The sequence below is a fragment of the Cetorhinus maximus genome, chromosome 16, assembly GCF_964194155.1.
Source record: "Cetorhinus maximus chromosome 16, sCetMax3.hap1.1, whole genome shotgun sequence".
Taxonomy (NCBI): domain Eukaryota; kingdom Metazoa; phylum Chordata; class Chondrichthyes; order Lamniformes; family Cetorhinidae; genus Cetorhinus; species Cetorhinus maximus.
In genome coordinates this window covers 92,872,301-92,894,471 of record NC_135894.1, presented here as the reverse complement: position 1 = coordinate 92,894,471, position 22,171 = coordinate 92,872,301, and the positions used below count along the sequence as shown (strand labels likewise).

General features: G+C 40.9%; 1 protein-coding gene across 4 annotated transcripts in view; it reads right to left on the bottom strand.

Moving 5' to 3' along the window:
- The window catches only part of appa (amyloid beta (A4) precursor protein a), a 198,825-nt gene that overhangs the window by 115,585 nt on the left and 61,069 nt on the right, over positions 1–22,171 (bottom strand). For all 4 annotated transcript variants that reach the window (XM_078560355.1, XM_078560353.1, XM_078560354.1 and 1 more), the window contains exon 3: positions 676–805. In XM_078560355.1, the coding sequence (XP_078416481.1) occupies positions 676–805 (130 nt within the window). The remainder of the gene's footprint in view (positions 1–675; positions 806–22,171) is intronic.

Sequence of the window (22,171 nt, the reverse complement as noted above, 5' to 3'; positions counted from 1 at the left end):
GTACTCAGTTGAGTGGTGGAAAGGCAGTTTATGGAACCATAAAAAGCACCACAGTCACTCTGAAATTGCATTTTGGACAGAAGTGCAAGTTAGGATGTGTAAGCGATTGGTGAAGGAAGAAAGAGAAAAGGAGGAGGAACAGGTGACCACAGTGCTTAGCGAAAGACAAAGAAGCAAGAGCAGCAACAGGATCTGCTGTAGGAGTGACCATTTCTTTTGATATACAGCGCACAGCAAGCAGTGGAAATAATGCTGTGAAAAATGGTGCCACCTACATCAGAGAGATTTTGGAATATTCTTATTAATATAACAAGAGAAAAATTTAAGCATGACAGATAGATGTGAAGGAAAAAGATTGACAAAAATGGAAGAGTACTACAGGAGAAAAACATGCTTTATGCAAGAGTATTAAAATTATTTTAGTGCAGAATCATGTAAAATTGATTTTAACATTAAGTGGTGCACCATATTTTTATCTGATTGCTTCCACTGTAGCTGGAGGCTGTGCGGGTGCTAATTAGATTACGTTGTGTGAGGAGCACTTAATGTTCAAAGCATAAATTAATTTTCAGAGAACATTTTCCAGAGAATGCAATGTGGAACATCTTAGACACGTGAGATTATAAACAATTGCCAGAATAACGTCCTTGAAATAAAAGATAGCAACACACATACCCAAACATCTGTAAGGAACCACGATGTGAGGGTGGCCTTTACATTGCTTACGACCCTTTTTGCACCAGTTCTGGATTGTGACAGGTTGGTTGGCCTCAACAACGTTTGTTATCTGCAAATCAGGATAAACCTAGGAGAGAGAGAGAAAAAAATTTACAAATATAAAGCCAAAAGTAACAGCACTGAACTCTGTAGTCTTGATTCAGACTGCATTCTCACCCCGATGTTTATATTTCTGAATTGTTGAATATGCAATTTTCATTGTCACTGACTCTGACACAGTACAGGCTTTTACACGCTTGGAAGCAACTCTGCTCTTGAAGCGCAAATCGTCAGTGACAACTGCTCCCTGGCAAAATTGATTTGGTAGGCTACGTATGCTTGAGGATCAATGGAACTAAAAATATTCTATGTTCTGGAGTTTGTAGGAAAAAAAAATGCATTCTGGTTAATCAACTGAAAATAAAATGCATTCAAGTTCAGTGATGTCACAAATAGAACAAGGTTTCAGGTCACTTGGTAATAAGGAACTCTTAGATTCAATTTAAACTGGAAAGTGATTTCTGTAGAAATAAATTTCCATTCCAAACATTAGTAGCCGTTGCAAACAGAATTGTAATATTTATTAAATGTAGAGTCAGTTACAGGCAAAGACTCCTTTTTGAGGAAAACCACCGAAACATTTATTTGGTCTATCGTGTACCACTTAACCTAATCTCACTCTCCTACTCGTGTCCCATTTTAAAAGCAACTATTTAATTCACTTTTAAAAGAATTTGTGATAGGCAGAGTTTGTGGTTGAGTTTCACATTATATTTATCCAATATGGGGGTGTTTTTTCTAACCTCCAATTTAATTGTGATTACCTTAAGGTTCTACCCTCATTATCACCTTGCCAGCGAAAAGAATTATTTAGAACAAAAACAAAAATAACTGGAAAAATTCAGCAGGTCTGACAGCTTCTGCGACGAGGGATACAGTTGACGTATCGAGTCCGTATGACCCTTCATCAGAACTAAGACACATAGAAATGAGATGAAATATAAGCTGGTAGAAGGGGGTGGGACAGGAGAGCTCAATAGGGGGCCAGTGATAGGTGGAGGCCAAGAAGAGACTGCCAAAGATGTCATAGACTAAAGGACAAAGGGGTGTTGACGGTGGTGATATTATTTAAAGGGTGTGCTAATGGGGACATTAAAGGTAGCAAGAGGACAAGCTAGTGGCAGATGGTCCTAGTGGGGGTGGGGTGGGGGGAAGGGATCGAAATGGGCTAAAAGGTGGAGATGAAACAATAGATCGAAATAAATCGAAATAAAATAATTATTTACCCCATCATAACACTTGCTAATTTAAGAACTCAACCTGATCACCCTTTACCTTTTGTGACTCTAAAAATATAATTCCTCATCTGTGGCAACATTCTACTGAATCTACACTGCATCTTTTCCATTGTTCTTATTCCCTTATTATGCATAACCAAAATTGTACAGAATGCTCCAACTGCAGCCTTGGTTTGTTCACAAATTCAACATTAATTCCTTGTTTTTGTACTCTATATCTTTTAGTAAAGCATGATGGACTCAGTGTGCATTTTTTGTAAAAAGTCCAGTTTTAAATGTTTGTAGTGTCATTTTCGTTTCACCTTTATATCTATTTGATCTTCTCTGTCAAGTAAAATCTTACCTGTTGGATAAAAACAAAAAACTACTGCAGATGCTGGAAATCCAAAACAAAAACAAAATTACCTGGAAAAACTCAGCAGGTCTGGCAGCATCGGCGGAGAAGAAAAGAGCTGATGTTTCGAGTCCTCATGACCCTTCAGCAGAACTGAGTGAAGTTAGGAGAGGGGTGAAATATAAGCTGGTTTAAGGTCGGGGGGCGGGGGGGGGGGGGGGGGGTGGAGAAGTTGTGATACAGATGATCAAAAGATGTTACAGACAAAGGAACAGGGAGGTGTTACAGGTGGTGATATTATCTAAGAGAATGTGCTAATTAAGGATGGATGGCAGGACACTCAAAGTACAGCTCTAGTGGGGGTGGGGTGGAAAGACTGACACGGTATTATAGTTATAGATTTAAAAATAATGGAAATAGGTGGGAAAAGAAAAATCTATCCTTTCCCTAGTATTTTCAAAACACTTTTGCTTCATTTTTCTATTCAGAACTACGCCTTCCCACCCTGCTAGTCTATGCCCTTCAACAGTCTTCCATAATTATGATTTGCAATATCCATTCTAAATTTCAATATTCTCCCCTCAATTTTATGTCCAGCAAATCTATGCAAGTAGCTAATAAGGACAGCCCCTCAGATCCCTGTGGAATATTCACACCCATCTTTCAGGCCCAAGAAATGTTTCTTTCACAATGTATTTCATTGGTGAGATTCCAGCACTGATCCTTGCGGCTATTCACTGGCTGCCAGCCTGCTAAAACCCTATTTATGCCCACTCTCTGATTTCTACCTGTTAACCAATCCTCTATTCATGCTAAAATATCACCCCAACCTCCAAGAGCCCTTCCCTTGCCTATTGACCGTTTGTCTGGCACCTTATCAATTGCCTTTTGGAAATCCAGGAATACTGCATCAACTGGTTCCCCTTTACCGACCCTACTAGTTACATCCTCAGAAAACGAATTTGTCAAACAGCATTTCTTTTTAGTAAAACCATATTGACTTGTTCTAATCTTTCTATGCTTTGCTAAGTGCATGTGATTTCAACTGGCTTCGGGATTCTCAAAGTTTGAAGTTTGCCGCCCCAAGCTAGAAGGCGAGGGCATAGAGAGGCTACAAAGAGATATAGATAGATTAAGAGAGTGGGCAACAAGATGTCAGATGGATTATAATGTAGGGAAATGTGGCATTATTCACTTTGGTTGAAAGAATGGGAAAGCAGAATATTTTTTAAAAGGTGAGAAACCTGTAAGTGTTGATGGTCAGAGATTTGGGTGTGCTTGTACAAGGAATACAGAAAGTTAGCATGCAGGTGCAGCAAGCAATTAGGAAGGCAAATAGCATGTTGGCCTTTATTGCAAGGGGATTGTACAAGAATAAAGAGGTCTTGCTTCAATTATACAGGGTTTTGGTGAGACCACATCTGGAATACTGTGTGCAGTTTTGGTCTCCATATTTAAGAATGGATATACTTGCATTGGAGGCAGTGCAGCAAAGGTTTGCTAGATTGGTGCCTGAGATGAGGGGATTGTCCTATGATGAGAGGCCAAGTAAACTGGGTTTATATTCTCTGGAGTTTAGAAGAATGAGAGGCATTCTTATTGAAACCTACAAAATGATGAAAGGGCTTGATAGGGTAGACAGAGATTGCTTCCACTGGTTGGGGAGTCTAAAACATGAGGGCACAGTCTCAGGGTAAGGGACCGAGATGAGGAGAAATTACTTCACTCAGAGGGTTGTAAATCTCTGGAACCCTCAGAGGGTTGTGGACATTTCATTGTTGAATAGGTTTAAGGCCGGGATAGACAGATTTTTTGGTATCTCAGCGAGTTAAGGGATATAAGGAGTGGGCAGGAAAATGGAGTTGAAGCCCAAGGTCAGCCATGACTGTTCTGAATGGCAGAGCAGGCTCGGCAGGCCATATGATCTACTCGAGTTCCTATTTCTTGTGTAATCCAGCTGAACACTTTAAATGCCAACTATATTTTAATAAATGTGGCTGTGGAACTGAAAAGACCAAATGCTTAAAACTTTGTACCTTGGTCTCATTAATTTAATCCCTGTAAACTAAACACACCCCACAGAGGTATTTCAGCATTACACAGCACAGCACAATTTCTTTTGTTGTTTTCCACTTAGAAACACAATGAAACCCATTAAAATAAAAGGTCAATGACTGCTAGAGTTTCTAGATATAAAAAGGCCAGCTGTTTATAGTGGAGAACATAAGACAAAAATAAACAAGACTGAAATTTGGTACGTTAAACCATTACCACCAGCCTCAACACCCTCTCTGTACAGTTTACAGAAATAAGTTCTGATGAAGCTATATTTGTGGAAAAACCATTGACAAGTAACAAGACCATGTTAACATGCCTTGGTTTAAAAAAAATGCATTCACAGCTAACGCTTTGCCCATCTTATATTGCCCTTTATGAAAGTGGTGGTGAGCCACCTTTCTGAATATAACAGAATGGCCTGCTAGGCCATTTCAGAAGGCAGTTAAACGACAACCTTGCTATGGGTCTGGAGTCACATGTAAGGCAAGCCAGACGAAGACGGCAGATTTCCTTCCCCCCCAAAAAATTAGTGAACCAGATGGGTTTGTTCAACAACCTGGTAGTTTCACGGTCACTATTACTGAATGCTAACTTTTGATATTACATTTTATTCAATTAATTAGATTTAAATTCACTCATGGTGGAAGTTGGACTCGTGTCTCTCAGTCATTAATTAGTCCAAGCTTCGGGGTTACTGGACGAGCAATATAACCACTATGTATGCCTAATGCTGCAGTAAAGCTCAACATGTGCACAGTACTAGATTGCAGAATGCCAGCATGATGCTAAGTGTTCACTGCAACAAAATTTTGCTCATCCTTCCTCCAGCTATTTATATTATGCTTTAAAAGTAATGACTCCCTCTGATGAAGTTGCTTAAATACAATTACTAGGGGTTGCCATTCTCCCTTACCTTGTCCAAAACTCATTGGAAAGGCCTCCCACTGCTTGCAATGGAACCATTTCAGGACAAGATCACTGGAATGTTTTAACACATAGGTAGAAAAAGTATATGGGTATCCATTCTGGAGAAAATGGCTTTTGCAAAAAGCCTGAGACTCTCCACCCTCCTTACTTTCCACAATATGTAAAAATACTTACCTTGCTCATGAGCTGAATTAACTCCAGTTATCAGTTGCCCTGGGACTTGCATTCCACTTGTATTATACAATGAAGTTAGCTATCACAAGAAATTTATTCCCTCAGGCCATTTACTTTAAGCAACATAAAACTGGGTGTTCAAAGAACTGGCAATGCACAATGGAGCACTGTTTCACCACCTGAAATGCTTATTCTTACAGCATTTAAGTTACACACTGTTCTATCCACAATACCCAGCGCATCAAAAACCCACCCTTACTCAAACCACTCGATCAGCTCATTTGAAGCATCCTCCCTGGAGAAGAGCCTAAATGGAAATGAAACACAAGTTCAGACTTAATCACAGAATTGCTACCGTACAGAAGGAGGCCACTTGGTCCATCATGTTTGCACCGGCTCTCTGAATGACCAACTCACCTAGATCCATTCTCCCACCTTCTCCCTGTAATCCTGCACATTCTCTCTTTTCAAATGACAGTCTAATTTCTTTTTGAATGTTTCAATTGAACCTGCACCACCACATCTCTGGCAGAACATTCCAGACCCTAACCACTCTGTGTGAAAAACCTTTTCCTTATATCACTATCGCTTCTTTTAGTAATTACTGTAAATTGGTGCTGTCTTGTTCTTAATACTTTCACAAGTGGCAACAGTTTTGCCCCATCTACTCTGTCCAGACCACTCATGATCTTGATTTCTTTTTAAAATTGCCCATCCTTAAATGCCCTCTGAACAAGGCAATTAAGAGTCAGTAACATTGCTGTGGGTCTGGAGTCACAAGTAGGCCAGGCCAGGTAAGGATAGCAGATTTCTTTCCCTAAAGGACTTTAGTGAACCAGATGGGTTTTTATGATAACTGACGATGGTTTTATGGTCATCATTAGACTTTTAATTCCAGATCTTTATTGAAATCAAATTCCACCATCTGCCATGGAAGGATTCACACCCGGGTCCCCAGGGCATTACCCTGGGTCCCTGGAATACTAGTCCAGTGACAATATCACTACGTCACCGCCGCTCCAATACCTCTATCAAATCTCCTGCCAGCCTCCTTTTCTCAAAGGAAAACGGTCCTAATTTCTCCACTCTACCTTCATAACTCAAACTCCTCACCACAGGAATAGTCTCATGAATCTTCTCTGAACCCTCTCCAATGCCTCACGTCCTTCCTAAAGTGTGGCATCCAGAACTGGATGCAATACTCCAGCTGAGGCCGAAGTAGTGACTTATACAAGCTCAACATAACCTCCTTGTTCTTGTGCTCTATGTCCTTATTAATAAAACCCAGGATACTGTATGGTTTATTAAGCACTCTCTTAGCCTGTCCTGCCACCTTCAATGACTTATACACCCAGGTCCCTCTGCTCCTGCACCCACTTTAGAGTTGTACCCTCTATTTTATCCCATCTCTCCATGTTCTTCCTACCTAAATGAATCATTTCTTATTTCTTTGCATTAAATTTAATCTGCCACTTGTTGGCTGATTCCACCAACCTATTCATGTCCTTTTGAAGTTCTACACTATCCTCCTCACAGTTCACAATGATTCTGAGTTTTGTACCATCCACAAACTTTGAAACTGAGCCCTGTACACCAAAATTTAGGTCATTTATATATATCAAGAAAAGCAAGGGTACCAACACTGACCCCTGGGGAACTCCACTACAAACCTTCCATTAACCACTACTCTGTTTCCTACCACTCAGCTCATTCCGTATCCATGTTGCTGCTGTCTTTTTTATTCCACGAGCTATAACTTTGCTCACAAGTCCGTTATGCGGCACTGTATCAAATGCCTTTTGGAAGTCCATGTACACCACATCAACAGCATTATTCTCATCAACCCTCTCCGATACCTATTCAAAAAACTTTATTGGCACCCCACCCACAAACATTCACTCCCTCCACCACTGACGCACAGTGGAACCATCTACAAGATGCACTGCAGGAACTCACCAAATCTCAGACAGCACCTTCTAAATCCACGGTCGCCACCATCTAGAAGGACAAGGGCAGCAGATACATGGGGACACCACCACCTGCAAGTTCCCCTCCAAGCCATATATCATCCTGACTTGGAAATATATCACGGCTCCTTCGCTGTCGCTGGATCAAAGCCCTGGAACTTCCTTCTTATCAGCATTATGGGTATACTTACATCACATGGACTGCAGCTGTTCAAGAAGGCAGCTCACTACCACCTTCTCAAGGGCAATTAGGGATGGGCAATAAATGCCTGCCTAGCAAGCGGCACCTGCATCCCATAAATGAATATATTAAAAAACGTTGCATAGCTGCTACATAACTGGCACAAGTTTGAAGGGCCGAATGGGCACCTTCCTCATTATGTATTCTGAACAGTGAGGGGACAATAAAGTTGAATAAATATTTCCAGGATTTTCTTTTCCCTATAAAGATGGGTAATAAATATCATGTGACACTGTCATGACATGTGCAATTCCAAATTCTTTTAAAACTGTATGTCATGAGTTACAAACACTACAAAGTGTCCCCGATGTCTCCATAGGTGAATGCATCACTTGGTCTGTGGTAAGTTAGCTGATCTCTCTGAATCACATGTTTATTTTTCTAGGCTGGCAGGGAAAAAAATTTATACAGGATTATTATTCTAATTCCACAGTGGCCCCCTCTGTCAAATTTGTACGTGGCAGCGTTCCTCATTCATCCCACAGTCATATCATCTGCTTGATGCTAAATATTGACAGCATCTGTGTATAATGACTGACCTCTTGAGCAGATGTTGATAGGATACTGTATCCTGTGGAGGGAGAGAAAGACTCAAAAATATGCAGTCCATGCAGTGTAGATACGCTCGCTGTGAGGGAGGGAGTTCCAGGATTTTGACCCAGTGACAGTGAAGGAACAGCGATATATTTCCAAGTCAGGATTGCGAGTGTCTTTGAAGGGAACTTCCAGGTGGTTGTGTTCCCATGTGTCTGCTGCCTAGATGGTAGTGGTCATGTGGGTTTGGAATTTGCTGTCTAAGGAGGCTTAATGAATTCCTGCAGTGCATCATGTAAATGGTACACACTGCTGCCATTGTGTGTTGGTGGTGGAGAGAGTGAATGTTAGTGGATGGGGTGCTAATCAAATGGGCTGCTTTGCCCCGGATGGTGTCGAGCTTCTCAAGTGTTGGTGGAGCTGTACTCATCCAGGCAAGTAGAGAGCATTCCATCACACTCCTGACTTGTGCCTTGTAGATGGTGGACAGGCTTTGGGGAGTCAGGTGGTGAGTTACTCACCACTGGATTCCGAGCCTCTGACCTGCCCTTGTAGCCACAGTATTAAATGGCTAGTCCAGTTTAGTTCCTAGTCAATGGTAACCCCAGGATGTTGATAGTGCAGGATTCAGTGATGGTAATGGCATTGAATGTCAAGTGGCGATGGTTCGTTTCTCTCTTGTTGGAGATGGTCATTGCCTGGCACTTGTGTAGCACAAATATTACTTGCCATTTGTCAGCCCAAGCCTGGATATTGTCCAGGTCTTGCTGCACTTGGACATGGACTGCTTCAGTATCTGTGGAGTCATGAATGGTGCTGAACATTGTACAATCATCAGCGAACATCCCCACATCTGACCTTATGATGGAAGGTCAGTGATGGAGCAGCTGAAGATAGTGGGCTTAGGGCACTACCCTGAAGAACTGCTGCAGTGATGTCCTGGAACAGAGATGATTGATTCCAACAATCACAACCACCTTCCTTTGTGATAGGTATGACTCCAAACAGCATAGGTTTGCCCTCAATTCCCACTGACTCCAGTTTTGCTCGGGATCCTTGATGCCATATTCATTCAAATGCTGCCTTGATGTCAAGGGCAGTCTCTCTCACCCCACCTCTGGAGTTCAGCTTTTTCATCCATGTTTGAATCAAGGTTGTAATGAGGTCCAGAGCTGAGTGACCCTGGTGGAACCCAAACCGAGTATCAACGAACAGATTATTGCTAAGCAAGTGCCACTAGATATCATTGTTGATGAACCTTCCATCACTTTACTGATGATCAAGAGTAGACTGGTGGGCTGGTAATTGGCCATGTTGGATTTGTTCTGCTTTGCGTACAGGGCATACCTGAATAATTTACCACATTGCCGGATAGATGCCAGTGTTATAGCTGTACTGGAACAGCGGGTGCAGGAAGTTCTGGAACACAATTCTTCAGTAATATTGCCGGAATATTGTCAGGGCCCATAGCCTTTGCAGTATCCAGTACTTTGAGTCATTTCTTAACGTCATGTGGAGCGAACTGAATAGGGTGAAAACTGGCATCTGTGATGCTGGGGGCCTCCGGAGGAGGTAGAGATGGATCATCCACTCGGCACTTCTAGCTGAAGATTGTTGCAAATGCTTCAGCCTTATCTTTTGTACTGATATGCTAGGCTCTCCCATCATTGAGGATGAGGATACTTGTGGAGCCTCCTCTTCCAGTGATTTGTTTAGTTGTCCACCACCATTCACGACTGGATGTGCAGGACTGCGGGGTTTAGATCTGATCCGTTGGTTGTGGGATCGCTTAGCTCCGTCTATCACATGCTGCTTATACTGTAAGTAGTCTTGAGTTGTAGCTTCATCAGGTTGACCCCTCATTTTTTTTTAGCGTATGCCTGGTGCTGCTCCTGGCAGGCCCTTCTGCACTCTTCTTTCAACTAGGGCTGATCCCCTGGCTTGATGGTAATGGTAGAGTGTGGGATTGCTAGGCCATGAAGTTACAGATTGTGGTTGTATACAATTCTGCTGCTGATGGCCCACAGCACCTCATGGATGTCCAGTCTTGAATTGCTAGATCTGTTCAAAATCTATCCAATTTAGCATGGCAGTAGTGCCACACAACACGGCGGAGGGTATCTTCAATGAGAAGACAGGACTTCGTTGCCACAAGGGCTATGCGGTGGTCATCCTGCAAGCTTTCTCCTTTCATGCACTTATCCAAATCCCTTTGAAAGCCACACATGAATCTGCCTCCGCCACACACTCAGGCAATGCATTTCAGTTTGTAGCCACTCGCTGCATAAAAGTGTTTTTCCTCAGGTCTCCTTTGGTTGTAATCACTTTAACTTGGTGTCCTCTGGTTCTCCACTCTTCTGCCAATGTGAAGTTTCTCACCATCTGCCATGTTTAGATTCCTCATGATTTTGAACATCTCTATCAAATGTCCTCATAACGATCTCTGCTCTAAAGACAACATCTGCAGCTTCTCCAGTCAATCTGTGCAACTGATGTCCTGCATTCCTGGAACCATTCTCATCAATCTATTCTGCACCCTCTCTAAATCCTTTAAACCTTTTTTAAAACACTACTCTTGTTGAGGGCAAACCAGTGTTTATAAAGGTTCATCATAACTTCCTTGCCTTTATACTCTCTGTCCGTATTTATAAAGCCCAGGATCACATATGCCTTTTTAACCACTTTCTCAACATGGCCTTCAATGTGTGGTGCTTATATAAAACAACTTATGTGTATATAGCACCTTCAACATAATGAAACAACCAAGGGACTTGACAGAAACATAAAACAAAATGACACTCCTACTCAGGTATCCACATTCCCCTCTATTCCTTTCTTCCTCATATGCTTAGCTAACTTCCCCTTAAAATGTATATCTATACTATTTACCTTAACTACTCACTCTGGTTGTGAAATCCATTTTCTCACGATTCTCTGGGTAAAGAAGTTTCTCTTGAAGTGCCCGTTTAATTTCTCTGTGACTATCCTAAGTTGATTGCCTCCAGTTTTGTTCTTCCCCACAAGTGCAAACACATACTCTGTGCCCACGCTATCAAAACCTTAAATAATTATTAAAAAACCTCTATTAGGTTACCACCAAGGCCTTCTCTTTTCAAGGGAAAAGAGATCCAAACTTGTTCGTCCTTTCCTGGTAGGTATAACCTTGAAATTCCGATATCATCTTTTTTTTTACACCCTTTCCAATACTTCTATATCATTTTTATAATATAGTGACCGGAACTCTACACCCCATTAAGTGTGCTCTAGCCAAGGTTTGATAAAGTGTAGCATAATTTCTCTACTTTTCAATTCTAACCCTCTAGAAATAAACCCTAGTATTTGGCTTGTTTTTGTTATGGCCTTATTGACCTGTGCCATTATTTTGTGATTTTTATGCCTAGCTCCCTGTGTTCCTCTACTTCATTTAGATATTTTAAGATGCTCTACTTCATATATGAGGCCTTAATTTTTTTTTACCAAAATGCAATACCTACACTTAACTGTGCTGAAATTTGTTTGTCTAATAAGCGCTCATTCTGCAAGTTTATTATCTTGTAAATTATTGCAGCCCTCTTCAGTGTTGATAATCCCTGTGAATTTGGTGCTGTCTGCAAATATAAAAATAGCACTTTTGGTTCCAAAGTCAAAATCGTTAATATAAATTGTGAACAGCAGTCCCAGCACGGATCCTTCTTCCCACTTTTTGCCTGTCCTAATAGCTACCCTTTAATCCTACCCTCTGCTTTGTCTTTCAGTCAGTTATCCATTCTGCTACTTGTCCTCTGATTCCTCATGCTCTGGCCTTATTCTTCATTAGTCTTTTACATGGAACCTTAATGAAGGCCTTATGTACATCTAGATAGATTACATCTACTACATTACCCTTGCCTACTCCCTTTGTTACTCTATAAAGATTGCAATGAGGTCAGTCAAGCAAAACTTTTCCTTTCAAAATTTATGTTGAATAATCATTATAATACACTTGGTTTGAGGTATTTTTCTATTTTCTACTTTAATAAGGATTCCATTGTTTTTTCTTTCAATCAATATTAAGCTGACTGGCTTATAGACATTTTCTGCATCCCTTAAATTTAAAGTATACTGTTAGCTATCCATCAGTCCTCTGGCACTACACGTTTTTTTCTTCCCCCAGCGAGTTATATCAGACAATAACAATCGTTTGCAATTTAACTGGCCTTTTTCCTTTTTGAAGAGTTTTCTCTGTGAAGGCCAGACCATTGATAGCAACTATGGAGAAATCCAAGAATGCTACATCATCTGCAGGGACTGCAATGTAACCATATCGACAGGCCATGACTGAATGACCTGGACCTGGGAAATAATGGTACTCATTCTAAATAAAGAAATTCTCCACTTTCCAGACCTTTCTTTCCCTTTAAATATCACCCACGATTCTGTGATAACAGTCCTGTGTTAAAATTTTCACCTTTTCTCTCAAGATTTTGTCTGAGTGTCTCTAGCATTTTATTGCTTTCGTTGAAGAGATAACTAACCATTTCTTCTAGGAGGTGGTAGGAAAAACAAAATGAAAACCACACATTGAATCTAACCATTCAAAGCTCTCTCAACTGAATAAAGCCCACCAATATGAACACAAGGTCAGCTTGCTGAGTAAGGTAGTGGCAAGTGTGCTGCAATGTCCTTAATTTGAACCAATATTGCCACATCCAAGAGATAAATCTCCTCCATAGTAACACACAAAGATAACAGCTTTCCCAATTTTTATCAATTGTTGACATAGGATGCTAGAAATTTAAAATAAAAACAGAAAATGTTGGAAAACATTCAGTCCGTCAGGTAACATCTGTTTGGAGTGTAGGGTTAACCTTTCAGGTTGATAACCTTTCAGCAGAACCTGTTGTTGTCAGATTAGTTGAATAGGCAGATACTGCACAATAGGGAGATTATATTTTGCAAGGAAAAATAAAGAATGGGAGTATAGACTTAAATGGAGAGATGCCAAAGGGTGTGGACGAACATAGATGTCTCAGGTTTCAAATACCCAGGTCCATGAAAGTATGTGTATAGTTAACCAAATCCATAAAAAAGACTAAAATTACTTTTGAGCTTTATAAATAAGCATATGGGATATAAGAATAAAGCTGTTACAATGCATTTATACACAACATTGGTACGAAGTGCAGTTTTGGGCATCCTATTGAAGAAAGGATATTAAAGCCACAGTGAACACCACAGATTCAGAAGGATAATGTTAGGGAAAGTACATCATCAACTTGCATTTACATAGTGCCTTTAAATTAATAAAATACCCCAAGGCACTTCATAGAAGTGTTGTCAAACAAAATGTGACACTGAGTCACATAGGTGGCATGAGGACAGGAGACCAAAAGCTTGGTCAAAGAGAATTTAATAAATCCCTTTGAGGAGACTGGTACAGAGGTTTAGGGAGGAATTTTAAAGTTTAGGGCCTATGCAGCTGAAGGCACAGCCACCAATGGTGGAGAGATTAAAACCAAAGAGCTCAGAAATGAAGGAGTGCAGAGATCTGAGGGTTATAAGAGCTGGAAGAAGTTACAGAGAGATAAGGAAGCGTGAAGTCAAGGAGAGTTTTGAAAACAAGAATGAGAATTTCAAAATCAAGGCATTGCCAGAACAGGAGCCAATGTAGATCACCAAGGCTTTTTCCAATAGAGCAGAGATGATGATTTAATAAATAATTTTTTTTAACTGTTAATGGTTGTGATAGAGTGAGAAAAACTACAATTTTTTTGGTTAGGCATTCAGCAGCTAGCAGTCCTCAATTTAAGACTGCCACTAATGTGTGGAAATGGAATGGGAAAATCTTTCCCTGCAGCTTCGAAGCAGGGAATATTTTGCTACAAGAATTGAATGATTTATTCAGAAACCAGGAACTAGTTAGCTCAGAGGGCTAGACAGCTAGTGTGCGAATCAGGTTAATGCCAACAACACAAGGTTTGATCCCCTTTCTGTCTTAAGCAAACTTGCGTCCTGCTTCCAAGCCCTATCAATAGCATAAAATCATGGCACTTTGCCATTGTTCAGCGAATAATTGCCAAGGTCCTTCCCTCGGGCAGAGAACTCAAGCAGCAGCAGAAACTATGCTCTCTCTTTTAAGGGAAAAGTGGATAAATATCTGAAGCAGATGAAACGCTACAGAGAAAGAACAGGCTAGTGTGATTACTGTTGGATTGCTCTAGCAAAGAACCAGCACAAATATGATGAACCGAATGATGTCCTATGCAGTAAACTTTCATGGTTCCAGGGCACAAGGCAGCCATGACTCTGGAAAAATTATAGAATCATAGAATAGTATAGCACAGATGACCATATGCCTGTGCCGGATCCTTGAAACAACTTTTAATATCAGCCCCTGCACTTTTCCCCCTTCAAGTCTTTATACAATTCCTTTTTGGAGGGGCTACTACTGAATCTGTATCCACCACCCTATGAGACAATGCATTCCAAATCCTAATCAAAAGCTTTTCCTCATTTTGTTTCCGATTCTTTTGCCAATCACCCTAAATCTGTGCCCTCTAATTATCAAACATTATAGCCACTGGAAACAGCTTCTCTTTATTCACTCCATCTAAATCTTTTCGTGATTTTAAATATCTCTATCAAATCTACTCTGGCCTTCTGTGCTCTAATGAGAACAACTCCAAGTTTCCCCACAAAAATATAATCCCTCATTCTGGAACATCTCTCCAAAGCCTTCACATCCTTGCTGAAATATGGGCCCAGAATTGGACAACTAAGGATGAACTGGTGTTTTATATAATTTTAACATAGCTTCTGAGCTTTTGTTCTCTATACCTTTCTTTATAAAGCCCAGATATGCTTTATTAGCTGCTTTGTTGACTTGTCCTGCCACCTTCAATGATTTGTGGGCAAAGGTCTCTCTGTTCTCACACTTCCTTTAATATATGCTAATTGGTACAATTTTATTTCTCTCCATTCTTTCTACACAAAATGCATCACTCCATACTTTTCTGCATTGAATTTCATGTGTTATTTGTTTACCCATTCCACCAGCCTGTCCTTTCATTACTATCTATTACTATCTTCCTCACTGCTTATTAGACTCCATCTCTGCCTCTTCCAGAGGTCCCCATCATCACAGATGCCGGTCTTCAGCTAATTCCATTCACTCCGTGTGAATGCACTGGATAGAGCAAAGGCTATGGGCACTGACAATATTCCGGCAACAGTACTGAAGACTTGTGCTCCAGAACTTGCCTCACCCCTAGTCAAGCTGTTCCGGTGCAGTTACAACACTGGCATCTACCCAGCAGTGTGGAAAATTGCCAAAGTATGTCCTGCACACAAAAAGCAGGTTGTCAAGGTTCTCATCTGCACTTCTCTGAACAAACCTGCACAGGCATAAGCTTAGTCAAAAAATTATTTTCAAAAAAAGTCTCTGATTTCTACTCCCTATTCCCTTACAGCAAAATAGCACAATTTGGAACCACAGAGGCCTGACTCACTGTTCCATCCTCCCAGTATTATGCAGTGATACATTCTTAGCATCCTGGAGCACTCAATATCCTTCTAAACACAGGAAGTGATAGAAGTTCAGTAAAGTCTTACCACTGCCATTATGGCAATCTGACAATATCCATTACACATGTATTTTAAATATTAACATTCCCACATGTGTTGACTACCCTATGACCGAGTGATGCACAAGGACACAATATCACCTTTCCACTTTTGGAACTGGAATATGAGCCCAGTTCAGTGATGGATGAAAATAATTACTCCAAGCTGCAATGATTCTACAGTAAATGAGCCCAAATAGTTTCAATCAAATTCCAAGGAGCTCTCAGTGCTCAGTGTAAAATTGCCTATAATTCAAACACAAATCTTATTAAAAGGCTATGTGGATGGCTGGTGCAAGTCAAGGGAAATAATTCACACTATAGACAATTTCTTCCCCTCAGCAATAAATCAGTTTGATAAGATTATCATATCAGCATTTGCTTCCGGTTAGTGTTAGCCAACAGACAAATGTTTTTATCAGGGCAATGCTCCGAGTATTTCAATGAGGGGCTTGTTCCCAAAGATGCAGGGCTCTACTATGATTGTGTTTGCTCCAAGTAGATAAATGGCTATGGAACGATGAAACTGCTGTCCAAATGATCCTTATGCAGCCTTTTGTCATAGGCAAGGGTTAGCACGAAAATACTGCAGTCTTTGGTGATTTAGTCTTTCACTGGAAGCGCGAACAAAAGTTCTACAGGCAAAGTTGTCACTGTGCTTGAAAGGTTAATACAAAATTTAAAAGCTGAGCAATTGACACAGGTTCCAATATACCAGAACAAATTTGCATTTATATAGTGCTTTTTGCATAGTTAAACATCCCAAGGCGATTTGTGTTATCAGACAAAACTTGACACTGAGCCACACAAGGTATCAAGACAGATGACCAGAAAGTTAGTCAAAGGTTTAAAGCTTTAAGGAAGATCTTAGGGGGTGAGGCTGTGGACACGAGGCCTGGGGAGGGTGGGAGGATGGGCGGATGACGAGGCCGGGGTGGCGGGGGGGAAATGGGCGACGATAGAGGCTTTTGAAAACAAGGATTCTAATTTTAAAATCAGTGTTCCCAGACTGGGAACCAATTTAAGTCTGAGGGCAGAGTGCTGATGGGTGAATGGGACTGGTTGTGAGTCAGGAAACGGTCAAGAGGACATTCGAATAGTCAAGCATAGAGATATCAAAGGGCAGATCAGGGTTACAGCAGCTGAAATGTTATAGGGGCAGAGATGGGCGATGAATTGGATGTAGAAGCATGCTGTGTTGATGATGGAGCAGATGTGTGGCTGGAAGCTCCTCTTGGGGGTCAAATATAATACAATGTTTGCAAAGAGCTTGGTTCAGCCTCAGACAGTGGCCAGGGAGAGAGGCTGAGTCAGTGGCTCAGGAACGTTATTTGTGATGGGGGTGATGGTGGTGCCAATGAAGATCTAAGGGAGGTAGTTAGGCCATCTTATGTTCGAGATGGTCATTGTTTGACACTTGGATGGTGTGAATGTTACCTGTCAAGTTTGGGTTTTGGGCATACCCTGATGTGTGCTTGCATGAAGCAGCTTACTGACAGAGATGGGTTATAAATGGAGTTCAACAACTGGAATCATCAGTGAGCAACCCTAGTTTTGAACTAAATAACACTGGAAGGATATTGAAGCAACTGAACATGGTGAGGCTAATGACTCTAAGGAATCCTACCATCCAATGGCTTTGGTGTTCCTGATATTTAGTTGGAGGAGATTTCTGCTCATCCAGTACTGCAGCTTCACAAATCAGAGACAGAGAGGCAGGGCGGGGGGTGGTGGGGGCAGGTTGGGTGTGGAGCGGGGGGTGTTGAAGGAGGCTGTCTGAGGATGCGAATTACACAAAAATTTGGCTCCTGATTGTGTCATGACCTTGATTCAGATGGTCAATCTGAACATAACAGATGAATGTTAGAAGAGGTGATAGTAGCTATCCTTGACATCAAGGTAGCATCCAATTGAGTGTGGCACTGAGGAGTTCAAACAAAACTGATGTCAATGGGAACATTTTTCAGTAGTTAGCCATAAAGGACATTGAAAATTGTACTAGGCTGGCCAAATATCAACCCCAGATCATCGATGGTAGAATTCCTTAGAGTCATTAGCCTCACCATGTTCAGTTGCTTCAATATTCTTCCAGTGTCATTTAGTTCAGAACTAGGGTTGCTCACTGATGATTCCAGTTGTTCATCTCCATTTACAACTCATCTCTGTCAATAAGCTGCTTCATGCAAGCACACATCAGGGTATGCCCAAAACCCAAACTTGACAGGTAACATTCACACCATCCAAGTGCCATACAATGACCACCTCGAACATAAGATGGCCTAACTACTTCCCTTAGATCTTCAATGGCACCACCATTGCCACCAAGTCCCAAATCATCAACATTACTGCTGACTGGAAGATTGTTGTATAAAGGGTTAATGTTAAATATGCAAATGGACAGTCTACATCAGTGGTGTAAGATCACATGGGAATAGGCTGAGATCCTGAGCTTCTATGTAAATCACATGTTATGCCATGCACTGTAAGTAGTTAGTACAATGTTTAATATAAAGTAAAGTTTACCCAACAGCCTTACCTCCAGCAGTCTCTATCAATCCTGATCAAGGACAACCTCATCCAAGACCCACAATAATGATAACAAAGATTAACAGTACAGACTGCAACACTATGGTGACAAGAGCAGGGCAGAGAGCTGGGCTGTCTGTGATGACTGGATCCCCTCCTGACCCCTCAAAAAGCCTTTACACCATCCAGAAGATCCAAGTTCAAGAATGTGATGGAGCACTGGCCCCTGCAGTTGCAACATTGATGATATTAACATTGTCCAGGGCACAGCAGCTTGCTTGATCACCACCTTTACACTGGCACACTGTGGCTGTAGTACGGACAATCTACAGAATGCACTACAATAACTCAACAAGATAACTTTGAGAGTATTCCCTCCCTAATGGCGTCTATCACTAAGGGAAACAAGAGCAGCAATTTGTTTTGAGGGCACTATCACCAACCACATGTGTTTGCCTTTCGTCATAGTCACTAGGGTTAGAATCTTGGAATACCCTATCTAACATCATTATGAAAGGATCATCATCAGGAGAAATGCATTGGTTCAAGGAACTGGGCCACCACTACTTTCTCAGAGCAACCACCATTGGGCAATACATTGTGTTGCCAGCTTGCCAGGACAAATAAAGATGTATTTTTCAAGAGACTAATTTATTGAATATCAGAATTTCTTGCTTGAATAGGCTAACCTCCCCATGATAACCCGAAAAGAAAAAAAATTATACTGAAGTTACATTAACCACATTCCTATTTGAACTTTTTTGGCTGCGCCAGCAGATGACAACTTATAATCGCTGCATTTGCACTTCTGGTAGGTGACGCTTACATGAAAGAAGTGTAGGCATTCCAACGTACACAAACATTTAAAATCAATCACAGCATTCAGACACCATTTTTTGTTTATTCAGCAGGGTAAATGTTAAAGTGCTAATCGCAGCATTTGTCTTGCAATGCATCGGAGTTCCTGAATGCAGTTTATTCTGCTTATGCGATGAAGCACAATTATATACTGGCTACAGTATACTAAGCTCTTACAAATATAGGTCTGGGAAGACAACAGATGGAAAATACAAGCAAGCGAATACATAAAACAAACAGGAGTCAAATGAGTACAATTACAGAATCCTTTCAATTTTCTTTTAGCATACCATGAGTTCTGGAGGCTGATACAGCAAAATTTACATTTAATGGTTACCTGGGTAGCTAGCAAGGCCTTTAAAAGGTTTCTCCTCTAACAGCAGAATGATGGCGTAGTGGTAATGTTACTGGACTTGTAATTGAGAGGCCTGGACTAATGCTCCGAGGGCACGAATTCAAATCCCAACATAGCAGCTGGTGGAATTTAAATTTAATTCATTAACAAATCTGGAATATAAAGCTAGTGGATTGTTGTAAAAAATGCATCTAGTTCACTAATGTTCTTTAGGGGAAGGGAATCTGCCTGGCCTACATGTGACCCCAGATCCACAAACAGCACTTAGTTATATCAAACCATGACAGAAAAGTTGTAAAAAGAATAAAACTAGATGGACAGCCCGGAAGCAAGCTCAACGTCAGAAATGACAAAGGCATACCCTGCCCAGTGGACCTTAGAACGTCCTCATTATTTGTCAGAATTGGGTGAGCTGTCCCACAGACTAGTCACAGAACAAGCTAACAGTTATACTCACCAAATTATATTTTACAGACATATCCTGGACTTCTACATCACCACGCCTGAGTCTGTCCTGCTGGTGGGCCAGGACACATTGACCAGAGATGGCAGCATAGTGGTATACAGTTAAGACAGAGTAGTCCTGGGAATCTTCAACGTTAACGCCTGACCCCACGAATTCTCAACCTACCATCTGCCCTCAGCTGATAAATCAGTACTCTACCATGTTGAACGCCTGGAGGGAGCAAGGAGGGTATCAAGGGCTGCTTGGTACCACCATTACTGACTGAGCTGGCCAAGTCCTGAAGGACATATCTGCCAGACTGGGCCTGTAGGTGAGAGAAACAGCAAGGGAAAAGCCTACATGACCTTGCCAGTCTGTCATAGATGCATCTGTCCACAACAGTATTGGTAGGAGTGGCCACTCCACTGATCTTGTGGAGTGTCAGGAAGATATAATTCTCAATATTATTGGAATTTATGATGAAATAGTGGCATGTGTCCGTCTGTGCGTGTGCGTGCGCATGCATGTATGATAAACTTAATTGGATTAAAGGCATCTGGTCTGAAGGCTTTGACGTAAACATGGTAAACATGAGTTAGGTTTGAAATGTTAAGTAGATAAACATAGGTGTAAAAGGACATTTGCATTTTTAAATAAACTAGACTAAATTGTTTTCAAAGGAGGAGTGAAATGTGTCACCTAGCTGGGTGAAGTTTAGAAATTGTGTTTATTTTTCCCAAAGATTACTAGTAAAACTTAGTGGTTTGAGAGATTTTTATTATCAGAAAGCTAAAGTCCAAAGACATAGTGAAACAATGGGAATTTGCATTCAAAGGGGAAAATATATATAAAGCAGTGAAGGCTGTGTGTAATGGTAGGTATTTTTAAGTTCTAACAAGTGTGAAAAGCCTTCAGCACCTATGCTGTTTCAAAGAACTGAAGTTAAGAAAATTCACTTTGAATTCGACTGGTTCAGGGTATTAAGTGTCATCTCGCCTGGGTCTTCTAAAATCTGTGCATCTTACGGTTGCCTTAATGAAAGCGTAATTGGGAGTCAGGTTAAGTCGGGGATTTAGAAGTTATCATAGTAGCAATTTTTGGATGTATGTATGTGTTTAAAATCATTTCTCGTTTAATAAATGTTTAATCTAGTTTAGTAAAAAGCTATAAGACTTGGTGGTCTTATTGCTGCTGAATTCAAGGCATGCATCTCGAGGTTTATACAAATTGCAAAACAAATTGTGGCAGTTGTTTCAAGTTTCCCCTTGGGATTTGAGTAACTCGGCATTTACCATCGGCTGGCTGTGCAATAACTTAGTCCGGGGCTCTGTTGGGATATATTTGGAATTCCTTGATTGGGTTGGAGTTGGTGAATCTTGAGGTTACGTGTAAGAGAAACACTTTGAATTCGGGAGCTGGTGAGAGGTACAGCTTTGGCAGTTGTTCAGGCTTGTTTGGATGTTGAAGTTTTAACTTTGACTGATTTACAAAAGGTAACTAAAGTTAAGTTAATGGAATTGGCTGATAAATTACAATTGGGGTTACCTGCAGGGGCTAAGAAAGCAGATATAATTGAAGGTATAGCACAGCATTTAATGTTGGAAGTGATGCCTGACACTAGTGAGTCACAGCTAGAGGTACTGAGACTTCATTTAGAAATGAAGCTTGAATTTGAACAAGCAAAGGAAATTAAAAAAACTTGAGTAGCAGGAAAAGGAAGAGCATTTCAAACGGGAACAGGCAGAAAGGCAGGAAAGAGAAAGAAAACAAGAAAGGGAATTAGAAATGGCAAAGTTAGTAAAGGAGGAAAGAGAAAAAGAGAGAGGATTCCAGTTTAAAATGCAGGCAGTTAAAAAAGAGACTACTGTAGGTGAGGAAGGACTTATTTCCAGACCAGAACCCAGTGGGGAGATGTTTAAATTTGTACAAGCTCTTCCAAAGTTTGAGAAAAGAGATATGGAAGCATTCTTTATTTCTTTATTTCATTTGAGAAGATAACTAAACAGATGAAATGCCCACAGGGAAACTGGACATTGTTGTTACAATCCAGGTTGGTGGGGACAGGACATGGGGTTTATGCTTCACTGTCAGAAGAAATGTCAGTGAACAATGATGTGGTTAAAAAAAACCCGGCTA